Consider the following 21127-nt stretch of genomic DNA (forward strand, 5'->3'; position numbering starts at 1 on the left):
ATATGCAACATATAATATTATTCTAATAGAATACTGATGCCATTATACATTATTCTATTAGAATATTCTACCATGGTCATTAAGAAGTGATCATAATACCTACTATACATTAAGCATTAATCACCTAATAAACCATATCAAGTTTCTTACATAATACTAGGCATCATTTTTTTGTCTAATTTGTTCAAAATAATATAGATATTAGAAAAGGAATTGTTGTTAAGTCACCATAACCACATTTATAAAATTCCAAACTTCTATCAAATTCTATTTACTACCCATTTCCAATTCATCCATTCTTTGTATACCTTCCTCTAACATCTTTTTTCTAGTCGCATGATCAAATTTTCCAAATTCGATTGCCTCTTTGATAACTCTCTCCTTGTGGTTGTTGATTTCATGTGTAGCAATCTTAACAGAATATAAGGCACGTAATTTTACAAATTGAACATCTTGCACATCACTGCCTTTTTCCATTTCCACATTCCACTTTCCTTGCTTTTCTCCACAATATTTTTCCATATGTCTCATTAAAAGTGCTCCATTCTCTGTTGTCAACTTCTTTGTGTTCCAGTCAATTTTCATCATCTTCATTGTTGTTGATCACAAACCTTCGATTTTATTGACGATAAATGTAGTTTTCTCTAGATATCGTATAAAGTACAATTCTTGCAATGTATATTAACAAAATCACATTATTCAATCTATTATATTGTAACTTTAATACATTTAATAAAAGTAAATGAAAACTTACTAATGATGTAGGTGTCATTCCATAAGTTTCTTCTAACGATTTTGTTTGTATGTTGTCTATAATATGAACTTGTGGATATGTTAGGTTGAAAACAACAGGATACATCTGATCACCATTATGTATTGGGAAAACCACCTGCAATTCCAACAAATTCATCAAAAAGTTAACATAATTCCTATCCTAATGTAATATTTTAATTAATAAAATATTCTTACGAGTTTAAGATCATTGAAATCTACATTTGCCTTGAAATTAGATAGAAACTTATCAACACGAGTCTCAAAAGTTAAAAAACGCTCGTCAAAAGATTTAATTTCATCTAACAACTCAGAACTCTGTAAACATAGAAAAACAGAAAAATTAGAATATCTTGTTAGAATTTACAACTAAAATATAGAAGTTCCCATTGTAAAAGAATTTACCATAAATTTGATATTGAAGAACAGGCGGTATGGTTTACTTTTTGATTTTTGTTCCTCATAATTTAGAACAACAGCCCAAGAATCAATCACACGATGATGTATAACATGTTCAGGCCGCATGCTCTCAAAATTCTGTCTATGCATAATCTCTCCCGTATTTGTTTCAAAAAGTACCTCCCTTAATTTTAAACATGAACAAAAAATATGTCATCAACATTAATTTTAAACATGAACAAAAAATATGTCATCAACATTAGAATAAATATACACATGTATTATACCAAGAGTTAGTGAATTACACTCTATTTTTCTCATGTGCACATCTTATTAGAACCTGAATCATAAGAACATTCTGCAAATCAATTCTATCAAATAAATTCACAGCTTTATCCATATATGGTGATTTGTAAGAACTTATATCATTCTCCCCTGTGTCACCATTTTGAGATTCAACCCTTTCATGTGATCCCTTTTTTTTTGTTTTCATTGTTTTGATTATCAGCACTTGAAAAATAGGATCTGAAAATAACTTAATGAACTTCTCTTTCAACTCATTTGTCATATTGACATCTGGGAACTTTGATATACAATCAGAAACAATTCCATACATGTCCTCCTTTCTTGATGAAACTTTATTGAACATCTTATCAAAGTTATCTTTATATTCCTGAAAAATAATAAAATAATAGAATTATGAGCATGTAATATTTTATCATCTCAGAATATCTAGAATATTTACTATGAACCATAAACATGTAATATAAGAATATCCAGATTTTTATAAAATCATACTTTAACCTAATATAAAAAGACATTAAAATATTTTTCTTATATTAAGTTAGGATATAATTAAAATATATTCTAAAACATAATTTAATAATATATTCTACTTAGAATATACCTCAATACGTGTGTCCTGATTCTCATTCACCTGATTTTCATTCTTCTCACGTTCTAAATTTGAACTTTGTTCAATTAGATTCCCAACCCCAAATCCACCAGCTTCAATCTCAAAAGATTGTCTTTCCTTCAACTTATCTGTTGTCCACATCATAACTAATGGTGTTTTACGTTCTATTTTTTGGAGCTTGCATTCAATTTCATCACAGTAAATTAGCTGCATTATTTCAACATCATATTAGATATCCATTTTTAAGAAAAAAAATAAGTAAATGAAAAAACATACCAATAGCAACAACATCGGGCCTCTATAATAACACTTGGGGTTGTCTGGACGCCATCTCCCTTTTGAATTTTCCACACGTACAACAAATATGCACACCAATCGATTTTAGAAATGTCATCTACTTCAACAGGTGCTCTAACTGGAACTAAGCTGTTTGTCCCCATAGGAATGGATTCTGCAAACGTATTAACAAATAAAGCCATGAAACCCAGCTTGAAATTCATATCCACTTGTTCGGATTTTTGAATAATATTCTTGTAGTTTGTTGCATTTGCCTTTCCGTCTTCAAGTTCCTTCATCCATCCATCAAACACTTGATGATCTTCACTAACCTTGTCCAAGTCAAATAAGTTTTTTCCAGTTTTGGGTAAACCAAACACTTTATGAATTTTTTTCCTTTGTGATCTTTATTCTTTTTCCTTTAATCAGAATACTGTTTGTGCCTTCATCATAATGCTTAAGCACAAAATGGCAAAGTTTTAAAGGAATACTCTTAATGTTGATCTTCAAAAATGCTTTAAATCCCATCCATTTCACCCAATCTTTTTGTTCTGATGTCAAAGAACTTACAACATCTGTCATCAATCCAGGTGTCGATCTAGTGTTTATTGAAGGCAACTCCTTTAATATATCTTTCACAGTCTTTTGCTCTTCCATGGTATTTTTGTTTCTTTATTGCTGCACGATTGTCCCCACTATTCCTCTTCCTTTTTGCTTCTTTAATCTTTGTCACTCCTTCAACATATTTTCCATCACCGGTTCTTTTTTTTACATAGATTTCTTCATCAGATTCATCATCTAATTCATTACATCAGTCATAGATGTTAGTAACCCCACAAAAATCCAAAAATCATATATCATTTAATTACAAAGTAATATTCCAAACAGAATATTATACATATACACTTATTATATCAGAATATTCTATGAAATTTAATCCAAAAATACTATATCATCTAAGTAAAATGTAGATATTTATTCAAATTATATTATTTATAAAAAAATAAACTCAAATGTTACAAAATCCTATATCAGCTAAGTAAAACAACAAAAAATCAAGTATAACATGATTTATGATATAATAATATATAGAATGTGTAATATGAACCATAAATATTTCATATCATAGAAACATACTTTCACATCAATAAACAATAGAAAAATACTTTCACATCAAAATACCAAGAATTTCATTTATGATCCATAAACAATTCATGTCAAACATAGTCTATGAAAACTATTCTTCGAAACACTCTAATATTTATATTGTTCCATAATATTGGAATTGTATAGTATAAAATCATATTTCACGAAAAAAAAAAGTTTTGATTATTTTACCCGTTGACTGTGTATATGATTCTGTCTCTGATTCTGTTGAAGAATCATAAACATGTTTTTTCTTTTTGTGCTTCACATCATTATGGATTAATTTGTTGTGACGCTTGAAATGTTTTTTGACTTTTCTTTTTTTCTTTTTATTTACTTTATCTGCATCAATAATTATTCTATTAGAAAAATATAATATACTTTTATTGGATGTCAACATATATATTATAAAAGACAACATATTTTATCATATTCATCACTCTCTGTTGTGGATGTCTCTGACTGTGAAGATGAAGAATCTGAAACATAGTGTCGTTTTTTCTTTTCAAGTCTTTTCTTCTTTTTTGTATTTTTAGATGTATGAAGAAATTTAAAAATTGAAATAAATTAGAATATTTATTTTAATCAACTTGAATGTTCATAATAATCAACCGAAAAAATAAATCCAAAAAATTTATTTTGTTAAGTGTTTTAAAGAATGATTGTTGATACCTTTTTTAATTCTTTTTCTATGCTGTGAGGACGAATCAGAGTCGCTTTCAGAAGTAACAACGTTTTTTTTTTTTTTTTAAAAATTTCTCTTTGATTTTCCTTCATCTGCCTTCTTTTTCTTTTGATTTACAATTTGCAAATCTTTTATCATGAAATTTAACAATTAAAATCAATTAGAATATATGATAAAACAAAATTAGAATATTCAGAATAACTAACTTAGAAAAATAAATCCAAACATTTTTTTTATGAATTATTTGAAAGAAAGTGTGTTCATACCTTTTTTAACCCTATCTTGACTCGCTGAATCTGTATGAAGAAAATTATCAAATAAAAACAATTAGAATATTTATTAAAAACATTTAGAGGTTAATAAAAGCAATTATAATATTTAATCTAAAAGTAATCACAATTTATACCTATATCAATATAAATTTCTTTCCCTGTTTTTCTTACAGTTGCATTTGTTTGCACTTTTTTAGCTGCATCAATAACAACAAATTACATTAGAACTTGCAAATCTTTTGTCATGAAATTTAACAATTAAAATCAATTAGAATATATGATAAAACAAAATTAGAATATTCAGAATAACTAACTTAGAAAAATAAATCAATTAGAATATATTAGTTTATGATATATAATCTGGTCACAGTTCTATAAATACATAACAGCAAATTTCTATTTATCAATCAACATAAGATCTGTCTTCTTTTTCTTTTGATTTACAATTTGCAAATCTTTTGTCATGAAATTTAACAATTAAAATCAATTAGAAAAATAAATCCAAACATTTGTTTTTTTTTTTTTATGAATTATTTGAAAGAAAGTGTGCTCATACCTTTTTTAACTCTATCTTGACTCGCTGAATCTGTATGAAGAAAATTATCAAATAAAAACAATTAGAATATTTATCAAAAGCATTTAGAGGTTAATAAAAGCAATTATAATATTTAATCTAAAAGTAATCACATTTTATACCTATATCGATATAAATTTCTTTCCATGTTTTTTCTTACAGTTGCATTTGTTTGCACTTTTTTAGCTGCATCAATAACAACAAATTTCATTAGAATTCATATTAGTTTATGATATATAATCTGGTCATAGTTCTATAAATACATAACAACAAATTTCTATTTATCAATCAACATAAAATTCACTAGAATACAAAGATTTTTTTTGGCTAAACACTATACTACAATCATAATAAGAGATTTGTGTTACCAAAATCTATAGTATTAGACAGTTTATGGATCTAATTCTAATTAAATGATGAACAATTAGTTAGAATAACATAACATCTTTGTTGATTTTGATTAAGAATATTTAGATCAAATGAAATGGGGAATAATTAGAACACTCTGTAGAGTTAACATTTAGATACATAGACTCTATATAAATCACACACTGAGATTTAGGTTTAGATTGTATGCTTTATAATGCTATATTCCATTACATCCTGACTTCGACATATAAATCGCTAGTGAACTATCTCGATTATTAGACATTTATTGAATACACAACGATTTAAAGTGAAAAAACTTTCTATAATAAGAACAGATAGGTTTATTGAGTTAGAACAAGAGGTTTGTAGTATTATACTTACTTGGAACAACTGTTGATACAAAATCAGAATCAAAATCTGTAGAATGAGCCATTTGATTCGATATCAAATTCAAAATCAAAATGTTTTTAATGTTCTAGTTGATTATCGAGTGGTTTTCGTGTAATAATCGGAAGATGAATTTCAGGTATAATCAGAACCAGAGTCTGAAACAATGATCGAGATTTGGAAGCAGAACGATGATCGAGATTTGGATCAAATGGGTTTTAGGGTTCGTACCGGGTGTTTTTGTGTGTTGAAAGAAAAAGAATGCAAAATTCCATTCATGCCCCTCCGTGTCTTGATCTAATCCCAAAGTTCCATTAATTTACAAAATTGCCACCGCCTATTTTGATGGTTTAATCTGAATTAATATCAGCCTTTGATTATTTAGGATGAGTGGTCAAGATTTGGTCTTCCCGTCTCACAAAATCAAGTGGTCTCACATGAATCTAACCTTTTATATATATATATATATATATATATATATATATATATAACTTATAAAATTGAACTTCCAAAATTAAATCCATATAAAATTGAATCCTTAAATAAATAAAAGAACGTTAACTAAAAACCGATTATATGGAATCGAAAAAGATCGGGTTGGGTTGGGTTGAGTTGGAGAGAGGGTATAAAAGAAAAGGTTTGGTGGCTCAAAAAGTTAAAAACAACATCGAAGAGGACACCTTCAAAGGACGGTAATACCATTTTTTTTTTCTTTCTTCTCTCTTCCACAACTGCCTCTTCCAGATCGAATCGCCCCCCCTGCAATCTAGGGTTCCGCAAATCTCCTTAAACTCTTCCGATTACATTTGCTGAACCTCTCTTCTTCACGATCTGCCCACGTCTCTTCAAGTCCTGCCACTATTATTTAACATTTCAAAGTATATAAACCCTTTTCCCCTTTTCAATATTTGCAAAGATTTGATTCAATCTTACCCCTGTTTTAGCAATAGTTGGTGTCCGATTTGATTTTCTCTTCTATCGTTTTTAGGTTTTGTACCGATCATGACGATTGCTGATTCGGGTGCCCTAATGGATAACGAATCACTATGCTTGCCGTGCACTCCAGAGGAAGAGCGAAGGATTGTTAAGGAGTTAACAGATAAGGCCGAGTTATGTTTGAAAGAGGGCAACTTATATTATGTCGTCTCCAACAGGTAATCTAATGTATATCTAAGTTAACTTGTAATCTGTAGTTTTTGCTTAAGATTCGGGGATGGCAATTCTTGTTGAATGAGCGCTGATTTGAAGCCGATTCTATGATTTTTGGATCTTCCTTTTGGTGTCTAGTCTACTTGTCATCTGTTTCATCCGTTGTTTACAGATCAATTTTTTCCATGAATAATCCTCTTATGAGGATCTTAAAACACGTCCTGGCCTCATTATTTTATTTTGCATGGATGTTTGGTGCATCACTGCAAGTTGCTCTTAAACATGATCAACATGCTAGTTTTGGTCAAAAATCAAAAGATACTGCTAAACTTTTTGGCTGCTAGACTGAAAATAGAGCACACACCAGTTGACCAACATCAAAATCATGCGATAACATATAAAAGCTCATGTCCAAAACTCTTAAAAGGAACATGCAGAATCTTAGCAAGCAATTAACAACCTATAAATTTTGTAAGCATCAGATTCAATCAATCTCAGTCATTGTTATCAATTAGAATGCAAAAATAGCCGATAAGATTATGAGTTACATGTTAATGAATATGGATTTCTAAATTACTACCAGAACACCAATTTGATTGTTTACAGGTGGTTTACAAAATGGCTAATGTTCTTATCATGGATTTTCCTGTTTGTCATGTATTCGATTTGTATGTTTACAGGTGGTTTACAAAATGGCAGAAATATGTTGGTGAGGAAACTGGTGCATATCAGTTGGAAGAGCTTTCTAATGATAAACAGGCTTCAGCATCTTCAAAAGTAGGCGAGAGACCAGGACCAATTGATAACACAGATATAATTGCAAATGAAGGTGGTCATGATGGCAATGATCTACAGCTTCCTAGAACACTTGTTGAAAGAGAAGATTATGTTTTAGTTCCTCAAGGGGTTTGGGATAAGCTTCATGGATGGTATATGCTAGATTTTGTTCTCAAAAACTTATATATTCAATCTTATCCTTGTATTCATATTTTAAGATATAAGTTCCAAACATCACATTTAGAAGACAAGAAAATGAAAGATACTCTTGTTTAATGCTAAACTTATCCCTTAGGTACAAAGGAGGACCAGCTTTACCAAGAAAGATGATATCAGTAGGAACACGGGAGACATATGCAGTTGAGGTGTTCCCTCTGGCATTGACATTGATTGATTCAAGAGACAAGAGTGAAATAATCATACACATAACCAAAAAGGTAATCCATCTGTTAACTTTCATCAAGATTTCTTTATTGTAACTGACCTTTAAAATAATATTATATAGGCCTCATTACGTGAACTTCATAAACAAGTATCGGCTCTTAAAGGGGTAGAATCAGAAAAGGTTAAGCTTCATAATCTGATACGATTTTAGGTTTTCTGGAATGAAAATTTCTCTACCCTTTTCCACTCATCATTTTCTTGTGTCATTTCAATTCATGCAGATACACATGTGGGACTATTTTAATAATGTCAAGCAAGCAGCTTTGGTGTATTCAAATCAAACCCTGGAGGAGGCTAACCTGCAAATGGATCAATCTGTGAGTATTATTTGACAAAAGTCCCAACTACCCTTTCTCCTAAATGGATTAGAATTAGGCCTCTATTATTAATCCTTGTTTGTTTTTGCAGATACTTATAGATGTGCAAGTTGATGGATTTATACCATCAGGCTGTGGCATGGATTCAACAGGAAATGAGTTAGCTTTGGTTCCCATGGAGCCACAAAGGTCAACCCGCACAATAGCAGGTGGCCCAAGTTTGTCAAATGGTTATGCAACAGATTATGGTTCTAGTTTATATCAAGGAGTCACTTTAAGCTCAATAGATATGGAAGATGTACATGATTCTGTTAAAACTGGCCCAAAAAGAGATAGAGGTTTAGCAGGATTACAGAATTTGGGAAACACTTGTTTCATGAACAGTGCTCTTCAATGTTTAGTCCATACTCCACCTCTTGTAGACTACTTTTTGCAAGATTACACCGAGGAGATCAACAAGCAAAACCCTCTAGGAATGCATGTATGTAAATTGTAAATTGTAACTACTAACTAGTTTGAATGTTTTGTGAAAATGATAACTTTTTATATACAAGAATTAAAGTTTCTGATTATTTTGTCATCCAGGGTGAACTTGCAGTTGCATTTGGTGAATTGTTGAGGAAACTTTGGTCATCTGGTCGTACTGCAGTTCCTCCTCGTGCTTTTAAAGGAAAACTTGCACGTTTTGCTCCCCAGTTTAGTGGATATAATCAGCATGATTCACAAGTAATTCCTTTTTTTTTTTTTTTTTATTAATCTCAATGGTTATATACTCTGTGATAATATTAATAACAGTTTTTTTTTTCTCTGTAGGAACTTCTTGCATTCTTGTTGGATGGATTACATGAAGATCTGAATCGTGTGAAACAGAAGCCTTATTTTGAGACAAAAGACTCTGATGGACGTGCTGATGAGGAAGTTGCAAATGAGTTTTGGAGTTATCATAAAGCAAGAAATGATTCGATTGTAGTGGATGTCTGCCAGGTAATTAATATCTGAGTCAAGTTCTTAATGCATTTCTTGATGCTAAATTCTGAATGAAAAAAATCTGCAGGGACAATACAAATCGACTCTGGTTTGTCCAGTTTGTGACAAAATCTCAATCACATTTGACCCTTTCATGTACTTATCTTTACCTCTACCTTCAACTGCCACCCGTTCAATGACTGTAACTGTATTTTATGGAGATGGAAGCAGCTTACCAATGCCATTCACTGTAACTGTCTCAAAACATGGCTGCTGCAAAGATCTGTTCCAGGCTTTGTGTACTGCATGCTGTTTAGAGAGTGATGAAACCCTAATTCTTGCAGAGGTAATAATAATCTCTTTATTATTGATATATATATATAAATTCATAGTTCTTATCTTATGTTTCTTGATGTTTAGGTTTATGATCATGGTATATACAAATTATTGGAGAATGGTGATTCGTTGCATACAGTCAAAGATGAAGAATTCATTGTTGCCTATCGACTCTCTAAAAAACAATCTGAATTTCCCAAGTTAGAGATTTGCCATAGATATCTTGAGAAGTAAGTTATCATTGTAGAATCTACATTCATGGGTATTATAATAGTACACGATTATAATAAAGATACTTTTTATTTATTTATTTATTTACACAGCTCAAAGGCAGGTGAGAGGAAGAAGTTCTTGACACCATTGATTACCTACTTAGAAGGTGCAAAAACGGGTGCTGACATCGAGGTAGCAGTGAACAGAGTTCTCGCTCCATTAAAAAGGAAAGCTTTTTCATCCACATCATCATCATCATCAAATGGTCAAAAAGTCAACGGGTCGGCTTCAGAACCCATGGAAGAATCCACTAGTGACTCTCTCATGGAGGACAACAAAGACTTTGATGAAAAGTCTAATGGGGAATTATCCTATCTTTTATGCATATCAGATGAAAGGGGTATGAGTGGCAGACCCCTCTTAAAGGATACAGTCATAAAACCTAACAAAATGGTTAAAGTTTTGCTGGATTGGACTGAAAAAGAACATGATTTATACGATGCAAATTACCTCAAGGATCTTCCCACGGTGAATAAGCCAGGTGTCAGTGTTAAAAAAACTAAACAAGAGTCCATCTCGTTGTTTTCTTGTCTGGATGCTTTCTTGAAGGAGGAGCCTCTAGGGCCTGATGATATGTGGTATGAATTATGGATTATAATTATTTATTTTTAATTGTTTATGGTTGTTGAATTTTGTTTTTATTGATTCTCTCTCTCAGGTATTGCCCTGGTTGCAAGGAGCATAGACAAGCGACAAAGAAATTGGATTTATGGAGGCTGCCTGATATCATAGTGTTCCATTTGAAAAGATTTTCATACAGCAGATTCTTGAAGAACAAACTGGACACGTTTGTGAATTTTCCAATTCACAATCTTGATTTAAGCAAATATGTGAAAAGTGAAGAAACGTCTGCATCTGGTGGGTCTAATATTTATGAACTGTATGCTATCAGCAATCATTATGGGGGGCTTGGTGGTGGCCATTACTCTGCATATGCAAAGGTAAAATGTAAAACATATTTTTTTGATGAAAGTAAGTAAAAGAAAAAAAAAAAGTAAAACATTGTTTTGTTTTGTTGTAGTTGGTTGAGGAAGATAGATGGTATCACTTTGATGATGCACATGTGACAGCTGTAAGCGAAGGTGACATCAGGACATCAGCAGCTTATTTGTTGTTTTACCAAAGAGTCAAAACAACAGCTAAAACTAAAACTAAAACTAAAACTAAACCTAACAATGGTAATGGTAATGGATCAGTATCTGTATCTGTGGGAGAGTCATCATCCCATTCCCATTCCCTTGAGGAGGATTTTTGAAGATTAGACAACAACTAGTCAAGTAATAACAAGAAAAGACCAAACTTAAACTCCCTACTCCTATCTCAGATTTGGCTGATGAAGAAAAAAATATATTTTGATTTGATGAGAAGTGGGATATGCATATGCATATATGCATTTCAGGGATTTTGGGATTTTATATATATATAATATTTTTATATATGTTGGAAGGAAGGAAAGAAGGAAGCAGCGGGTGGTGTAGTTATATATATTTGTTTTGACTGCTATTGGAATTGGAAACATTGTTGGTCGGTATTTAAAGGTTTTTTATTATCCATTTTGCATATACTACTTGATACTTTATTCCAACATCATTTTAACTGATTCGACCCTTTTTCGTATTATTGGGTTAACATCATTGTAGCCAAGCTGCCTGTGTTTTGTTTGTTTTTGCATCCTAAGGGCATTAACTTAAGTTTTTTGGTTTTAAAGTATCCTTTCCTAGAAAATAATTTGATATCTAAAAAGTTTAAACATTGAAAAACATATATAATTTGATATTTAAAAAGTTTAAACATTGAAAAACATATCAAAACATGGTATAGATCAATCTAAACACAATAAACAACCACATAGAGTACAAAACACAAAACAAACTATAGTTTTGGCGTTCGCTATTTGTGTCCAAACCCTATTAAAATGGGTCAATCCAGTTTTAACCGGTTCGACATAATGGTTCAACCGCGGTTTAGGGGAAACCCGGCCAGTTCGATCCGGTCTGGATTTTTACAAAAAACTGTTTTCAATTGACCCGCCTTCTATCCTGGGTCACGGTCTAACAGGTCGGGTCGACTCGGGTTTTAAAACATTGCTCGCAAATCTCCATATCTCCCTATCTAATAAATAAATAAAGTTCATCTTATTTTGCCATGTGTCAAGCTATTAAATCAATATGATGCCACATGTCATTGTTTTGGTTCTCCAATTTGAATTTCATTTTACAACTCACACTCATAAACTATATGTCAAAATATGTCAATATTACCTACCGCACTTATCCTCCGATCAAGGGATATTTAGCAAATTTTGTTACACTTACTATGTTTACATTTTCAAGAAATTCAAGGAATATTAATGTAGTAGATTTTGAGATTTTTCAACGTCATGAAAAAATAAATTATAATATATGTTTATTTTAACAACTCAATTTTTAAATTTTTTTGATTTATATACCAATTTTAATTTTATAACCATGGTTTCCACGAGTTATAAACTAATGTTAGTTATATATAAATCAAAAAGTAACTATTAAATATTAGGGTTGTAAACGAATACGAACATGAGCTTATTTGTCTTCATTGTTTAAGTCAACAAAACAACCGAATGAATTTTCTTGTTTATGTTCATTCGTTGAATATTGTTTATGTACTTATAATATTAGAATATTATAAAGAAAAGAGAGTGCAAATAGAGCTTCTAGGAGTGGTTTTAAGTTTACAGCTTTTGGATTTAGTAAAAAGTATCAAAGGACACAATTAACAGCAGCGGATTTAGGGGTTTTGAGTGGGGTGTATGCGCCCCACTTAACATGCAATCTTACTTCAATTTTATAGAGAAAATTTATAACTATAATTGGTTTTCAGTTAAGGGACCCCATGATAATAGTAATTTTATACTATGCACCCCGGTTACAATCATGTCTGGATTCGCCACTGACAGTTAAGTATGATCTATCAGTAAATAAATGTAAACGAAAAAACATAAATGAAAGAACGAGACCATTGTTCATAGCTTCCAAACGATTCGTTTAACGTTCGGTTTGTCTACAACCCTATTAATAATATGATCCTCTATATTTAGAGGGGGAACGTGAAAACAATTCTATCAAGTCTAAAACTTTTTATGTTAAAAAATTTTATATGCAAACAAATCCTTAGCTTTTACATAAATAAGTTGATACCAACTAGCTGTGTAGTCTAAACAATTTTTTTAATGAAATGCTAATTCCTATCTAAGACATAATCTATAATAAAGATCAATATGAATGTAAGATAAGTTCGTGGACTCTATCATATGACTATGTTGTTAGCTCGATGCTAAGCAAACATGATTTGCAAATGAATACAACCCAACCTTAATATTTTAAGCATTTGGGTCATGCTATGCAACAACATATGTAGGAAAAATAATATTAGACTGCTTTCCCTACAACTTTAGTGCCTTTTGTGCTCCCCAATGAAATTATTAGGTATTACCGTATTAGTGATCATGGAAGGATCATTTCAATAAACATGTTGTCCTTTGCCTGATAGATGTTGGGACCACTTACCAATGAGCAAGATTTGTCCAAGTGTTCATTATTAGTTGCAATGATTAGACGTTCCACCAAATTATTATATGTTTATAGCAATATGTGTGTGTTTTGACATTATTGCTAGATACATCTTTTCGACGCATCAATAACTAGTAATCTAACTTAGACACGTGATACATTATTTTTTATTCTTCACACCTTTGACAGGTGTTTGAACACCTCCAAACAATGTTTTAAAAACCGATTTTTTAGTTAAACCGGTATGACGATCGGTTTTTGGTTTAACCAGTTCAACCGCAAGGTCAACCGATTTCTATATTTTTAATGTTTTTTCTCCCTATTTTCTTATATATACATACATATATAAATCATGAATTTGATGTTTACAAGTTCAAACATTAAAAACACACATAAAAATAAGTTGTAAATGAACTCAAATACATTAAAATAGCACATAACCATAAGTTTTAATGTTTTTCATCAATCCGTATATGTCAAAAAGAAAATAAAGTATAATACCGAAACAAAATATAGTTTTAGATGAATACAAACACATCAAAAACTTTATAACATTTACCACATGTTTTTATTTAGAGAAAACTAAATAGATTTAAAGAAAAATCATCAAAGTTTATTATGTAAATGGTTCTTTTTCATGTGTTTCTATTTGGTTTAACCGATTTATTTTAACCGGTTTTTTCTAAAAATGGCCGGTTTAATCCGATTCAAAAATCAATGTAAAACCAGTGATAGTTAAACCGCTCCCTTCCCTGGTTCCCGGTCCAACCGGTTCAAACCGGTTTTTAAAACATTGCCTCCAAATCCCTTATGTTTGGTTGTGCATTTAGGATTCATATGACTATCTTCTGGTCGCTTAAGTATCATCATGAAGTTTGACCTTCAAATCTTTCATAGTAGCCGATCATGTCTGTAAGGGTACATGTGTTTTATCCTTGCAATTATTGAAATCAGTCGATGATAATCAATAGACTTGGTAAATTAATGAAGAATGCTACATGCATTTATTAATCAGCAAATTGTTGGTGATTTTAGTGTTTACCAATGGATCTAAAAAATTGATTTTAGACAAGTTAAGTGGTGCAGAGTGCACACTTAAATAAAACGCGTTTGATATCGGTTTGACCAAATGGCGGGGCTCAAGGGACTGCACCCCCTTGCAGAGTCCTAGGAGCATCGCCCCTGGCGTGGGTCCTGCTCTCATTGATTTATTTCTGAAGGAAAATGTAACATGCCAATCTTCAGGTATGAATTTAAAGCTTAGTATTTATAGTTTCAGGGTAACTCAACGAGTTGGAAGGCTCCAACTCGTCGTGTAGAGTATTTAATGCCCGCATATATTTCAATGTCTACTCGACGAGTTGAAGGATGAACATGAAAACCCTAATTTTTAGGGTTTGCACCCTATTTAAAGGCCTTAACTCTCATTGATGGTCTCCCTCATCTTCCCCTTAATCCAGAGAAAACCCTAATTGTGCCTCTTTCCCCATTTTGTGTGTGTGAACTTAAAGAGTATTCTTTGGTGATTTTCCTAAAGGAGCTTGAAGTTGGTGGTGCAAAGTTGAAGGGAGAAGCTTTAGATCTGGGATTTTCAGTGTTGTTGAAGCCACTTGGAGGTATAAAGTCGTTATCTTGATCACCCCTTTTTCTAGATTTATTCTTTTGAAAGTTATGGCCATTATTAGCTTATTTTGGGACCATTCTTGGATTTGAGCATGTTATGAAGCCATGGTTTCAGTTCTGGACATCTCATGGCCTCCATGGACTTAAAGTTGCTAACTTTATCAATTTTTGGCCCTCCTTCATGCCCTAGGTCCCTTGATAAGCCTTATTTGAGTGTTTTAGCCCTCTTGATGCCATGCATGGACGTAAAGCTAGCAACTTTACGTGGTATTTCAGTCTTAAGGGACCAAATATATAATTTGGGGCTTTGGTTTCGTTTGAAAGTGTCTGAATATATTAAGGCTATGAAAACGCGACGAGTTGGTTCGGGTTTTCCCGCTTTCTGGATGCTGAAGAACTCGACAAGTTACTCTGGTAACTCGGCGAGTTGCCTCGAGCTTTTCATAATATTCTGAGACATGAAGGAACTCTACGAGTCAGAAGATGCACTCGACGAGTTGGGTCAATATGGACTGTTGACCTTAACTGTTGACTTTGACTTTGACCATGGTTGACCAAGTTTGACTTTTGAGGGTATTTTGGGATTTTATTGAAGTAGTCATTGGTGATTGTAGGCAGTGGAGTTGGAGCTGTGAGTTGGGATTGATATTACTGATGGGTTTTGAGCATTCTAACACTCCTATGGTGTACATGCAACCCTAGAAACCTTGGATCTATGTTTTCTCTAATACACATGCAAATTTGATTTTTCCAAGGTTTACTTCCTAACTAGCATGGCATGGGGAACATGTAATATAAAACTAGTATAAGTACATACCTTTGTTGTTGCTTGGATTCCTTGAAGACTTTGTGAGCCTAACACCCCAAATGTTGTGCCTCAAATGCTTCACACAACACTACAAGACTTGGAATAACTTGAGAGAATACACTTGCACTCAAAATCGGTTATGTCCTCTTAGAACTCACTAGTCGTTCGATTTTGCTAGCTATAAGGCTCCTTTTATAGTGTTGTCATAATTAGGGTTTACACATGAATGCCCTTAATTGTCATGACTCTTCATTTCTAATGATCCATGGGTTTGTAACTCCCATGAACTATCCATGGAGCTCCAAATGGTTATAACCCAACTCCATAAACCATGGATCATAAATCCACCATAAAAGATTAGATGATTGTCATAATCAACCCTATATATTTAATTAGTCTCATTTTGATCACCAAATTAATTCTAAATTAATACTTGATCAACACAAATTAAATAATACTATTATTAATATATTAAACTTATAATATATTAATAATCACAAGTGTCATTTCTCTCATTTAGTTTATCCAAGTATTGCAATGCCATGCAACCCAAATGGACCATGTCGGGTCGGGTCAAGTACATACCAAATAAAGTTATGGACTTAGACACTATATCCAACAGTCTCCCACTTGGATAAGTCTAATAACTATATTTGCAGATATGACTTCAGGATTCGACTAGCAATCATAGCTCTTTCAAAGTCTCTCAGAACTGAGATGATAATGATACGCCATTTAAGATAAGTGATCATATAATCCTCTGCTCTCAAGATATCAGCCGGACAAACACATGGAACATGGTCTTACTTATTGTCCAACATTTGTTTCTCGATCTCTGATTTGTTTCAACATAGAACTAAATTGAACACATCAATTAGGTTCTGACCGGTCCCGATACATAAGTCAAAACCAAATCATCGAGGGGCCCAGATATCGCTTCTATTTCTAGAAGGAACAGATAAACTTCGACTCATATGCTTGAACTGACTACTTGTTGAATTATGCACAAAAGCACGTTTTATAACATCGAGTTACCGATGCATTTTCGTACAATCAATGGATAACAAACTCATATTCAACAACTCATATCTCTAGGTTTGAAGATTTATATGATATTACCATCTCACGATCACTCGAGATAAATTCCATGAAGTGATGCAAGTGAGCGTGGGTTGAATCCAATACTCAGGACTTATGAGCACTCATGAATGTTGTAGCAACCATTGCTATGACTAATGCACCTTAGACAGATCTTACAAGCCAAATTCATGACAGTCTTGATTCATATCTACTTTTGACATATGACCGACTGTGGAGAGTTTGAATAAAATAATTATTCTAGAAGTCAAAACATGCAAAATTGAAACCATAGTAAACGATTAACATAAGATAGTAACACTTTACTCATAAATAGATAACAAATTTTATATAATCATCAAAATGTCAATTACATTTTACAAGTTTCATAGAACTATCTAATTATTAAAACTAATATCATCCTTCAGCCCTATGCGCCTCGCATGCTGTAGATGGTTAACCCTACTCAGTCCATTCGTGAGGGGATCTGCTGGGTTCTCATCCGATGATACCCTCTTTGCCACGAGGAGTCCTTCTTCTATTCGATGTATGATGAAATGGTATTTTCTGTCAATGTGCCTAGATCTCCCGTGATCTCTTGGTTCCTTAGCCAAAGCAACAACACATTCACTATCACATAAAATTTCCATTGGCTCCTTTATAGCTGGTACAACTCCAAGGTCTCCGATGAAGTTCTTTAGGCATATCGCCTCCTTTGCTGCTTCACTCGCTGCTATGTACTCTGATTCACAAGTAGAATCAACTACTGTCTCCTGCTTGGAACTTTTCCAAGTAATTGCTCCTCCATTTAGGATAAAGACCCAGCCTGACTGAGAGCGGAAATTATCCCTATCAATCTAAAAGCTAGCATCACTATATCCTTCCACTCTCAAGTCATCACTGCCACCGAGGGTAAGGACCCAGTCCTTAGTCCTTCGCAGATACTTGAGAATGTTCTTTACCGCAGTCCAGTGAGCCTTGCTAGGGTTCCCTTGATATCTACTGACCATGCTAAAAGAAAAGGCCACATCAGGCGAGTACAAGTCGTAGCATACATGATAGAGCCCACAACGGAAGCATATGGTATATGACTCATCTCTGCTATCTCAACCTCTATACTCGGACTCTGTGTCTTACTCAACTTGGCATTACTCTGGATAGGTAATTCCCTTTTCTTGGATTCTTGCATGCAGAACCTCTTCAACACCTTATCCAAGTAGGTACTTTGACTAAGTCTAATTAGTCTTTTACTCCTGTCTCTCATTATCCTTATCCCTAGGATATATGCAGCTTCTCCAAGATCCTTCATAGCAAAACACTTCCAAAGCCAGGACTTAACCTCCTGCAAGGTTGGGATGTCATTTCATATGAGTAGTATGTCATCCACATACAACACCAGAAAGCTGACTATGCTCCCACTAGCCCTAACAGATACACAAGACTCATCTTCGCTCCTCAAAAAGCCAAACTCTTTGACTTTCTCATCGAAGCAAAGATTCCATCTACGAGATGCTTGTTTCAATCCATAAAATGGATTTCTCAAGCTTACACACCCTATTAGGGTACTTTGTATCGACAAAACCCTCTGGATGAGCCATGTAAACATCCCCAGCCAACTTTCCATTAGGGAAAGCGGTTTTGACATCCATTTGCCATATTTCATAATCATGAAATGCAGCTATGGCCAGCAAAACTCTAATAGACTTAATCTTTGCTACTGGTGAAAAGGTCTCATCATAATCAACTCCTGGAGTTTGAGTAAAGCCCTTCACCACCAGTCTTGCTTTGTAGGTGTGTACCTTCCCATCCATGTCGGTCTTCTTTTTGAAGATCCACTTGCACCCAACTATCTTACGACCTGGTACATTGTCAACCAAGTTCCACACTTGATTGTCATACATGGACTGAATCTCGTTGTCCATAGCCTCCTTCCATTTAGCAGACTCAGGGCCTGCCATGGCTTCCCTGTAATTATTAGGTTCATCCAAATCTATTAGTGTACTATCACTAATAAATGTATCACCTTCAGTGGTGATGTGATAACCATAATAAAACTCAGGTGTGTTCCTAACTCTAGTGGAATGCCTCGGAGGTACGGACTCATCTATCGGCTCAACAGGAGTTTCCTCCTCAAGTTGGTCGGTAGTATTTGTGGTTCCTTCACCACTTGACTCTTGAAGCTCTTCAAGGTCAATTTGCCTCCCACTGTCCCCTTGGCTTATAAATTCTCTCTCATGAAAGACTCCTCTTCTTGCTACAAAGACCAAATTATCACTGGGTCTGTAGAAGAGGTAACCAAAGGATCTCTGTGGGTAGCCGATGAAAATACACCTCTCACTTCGAGGTTCAAGCTTATCATCAGTCTCACGCCTCACGAAAGCTTCACAACCCCAAATCTTGATGTGGTCTAAATTGGGAACTTTCCCAATCCACATCTCGTGAGGTGTTTTGGCAACCTTTTTAGTAGGGACTAGATTTAGGATATGGGCGGCAGTCTCTAAGGCATACCCCCAGAATGAGATTGGTAACGAAGCTCGACTCATCATGGAACGAACCATATCTAACAAGGTTCGATTACGTCTCTCAGCCACACCATTCAACTATGGTGTCTTGGGAGGCGTCAATTGTGAGATGATCCCACATTCCTTGAGATAGTCGAGGAACTCTGTACTAAGATACTCGCCACCACGATCGGATCGAAACGTCTTAATGTTCCCGCCCAATTGATTCTCGACTTCCTGTTTAAACTCTTTAAACTTTTCAAGGGTTTCTGACTTATGCTTGATTAAGTAGATATATCCATATCTGCTGTAATCATCAGTGAAAGTCACATAGTACCGATTAGCATCCCTTGTGGCTGATTTGAAGGGTCCACAAACATTTGTGTGTATGAGGTCTAACAAACCCTCACCCCTCTCACAAGTACCAGTGAAGGGTGACTTTGTCATTTTTCCAAGTAAACAAGATTCGCAACTATCATCCGACCTTAGGTCAAATGATTCCAAAACTCCAGCCTTCTGAAGTTGGCCTATGCGCTTGTTGTTAACATGTCCAAGACGACAATGCCACAAGGATGCTTTATCTAAGATTATCGAAGAATCAATATGATATACATTATTTCCTAAGTTGTCTACAATCGACACAGTTCCATATACACCATCACAAGGTAATGCTTTAAAATAAAACACATTATTATAAAAAGCATCAATAGCACCAATTTTATTATCAAACGAAAAGGTGAAACCTTGTTTGTACAAACTATGAAGGGAAATAATATTTCTCTCCATTTCAGGCGAGTAACAACATTTATTCAAATCTAACATTAACCCATTATTAAGAAATAAAGAATAAACTCCTATCTTGGTGACATGTGATGGTTTCCTGTTGCTCATGATTAGGTTTATCTTCCCGTGCTCCACTTGCTCACTTCTTCTTAGGCCCTGCAGATAAGTACAAATGTGAATACCACAACCTGTATCAAGCACCCAAGAATTAGCATTAGACGAGTTATTAGACAATATTGTATAAATACCTACATGGGTGGGTTTAACTTTCCCATCCTTCACATCTTGCAGGTACTTGGGGCAGCTTCGCTTCCAGTGCCCCTTTTCATGGCAGTAGAATCATTGTGCTTCCTTTGGGTTTGAAGAAGGAGGAATGAGACCTTTCTTGGTCCCAATTGAAGAGGAGCCATCAAGGGACTTTCCATTGGTACCCTTCGAAGGGGTTTTCCTCTTCTTCCCCTTTCCTTGCCCCAATTTCCAGAACAGGGGCTGCTGTAGGAGTAGGAGTAGAAGTAACAACTGACTTACCTTTAAGGCCATTTTCAGCGGTCCTTAAAAGTCCTTGAAGTTTGATACGTGTGACTTCCTCCTTGTTCATATGATAAGTTATACGAAATTGATCATAACTTGGAGGTAAGGAATGGAGAAGGATATCAATCGCCAAGTCCTCAGGGAAGTCCACATTCAGCTTCAGCAACCGGTCCACGAACCTTTGCATTTTCTACAAGTG

General features: G+C 33.8%; 1 protein-coding gene across 1 annotated transcript; it reads left to right on the top strand.

Moving 5' to 3' along the window:
- The first annotated feature begins 6442 nt into the window (after positions 1–6442).
- Positions 6443–11610, top strand: LOC145091628 (ubiquitin carboxyl-terminal hydrolase 9-like). Its single transcript, XM_079029388.1, has 14 exons — positions 6443–6673; positions 6784–6949; positions 7625–7873; positions 8017–8158; positions 8227–8286; positions 8387–8482; positions 8574–8963; positions 9068–9208; positions 9296–9466; positions 9537–9794; positions 9869–10014; positions 10108–10635; positions 10716–10998; positions 11079–11610. The coding sequence occupies exons 2-14, from the start codon at positions 6798–6800 to the stop codon at positions 11310–11312; spliced, it is 2850 nt and encodes a 949-aa protein (XP_078885514.1). The 5' UTR covers positions 6443–6673; positions 6784–6797; the 3' UTR covers positions 11313–11610.
- The last annotated feature ends 9517 nt before the right edge of the window (positions 11611–21127 follow it).

The sequence above is a fragment of the Lactuca serriola genome, chromosome 3, assembly GCF_051521515.1.
Source record: "Lactuca serriola cultivar US96UC23 chromosome 3, Lser_US96UC23_V15, whole genome shotgun sequence".
In the NCBI taxonomy this organism is placed as follows: domain Eukaryota; kingdom Viridiplantae; phylum Streptophyta; class Magnoliopsida; order Asterales; family Asteraceae; genus Lactuca; species Lactuca serriola.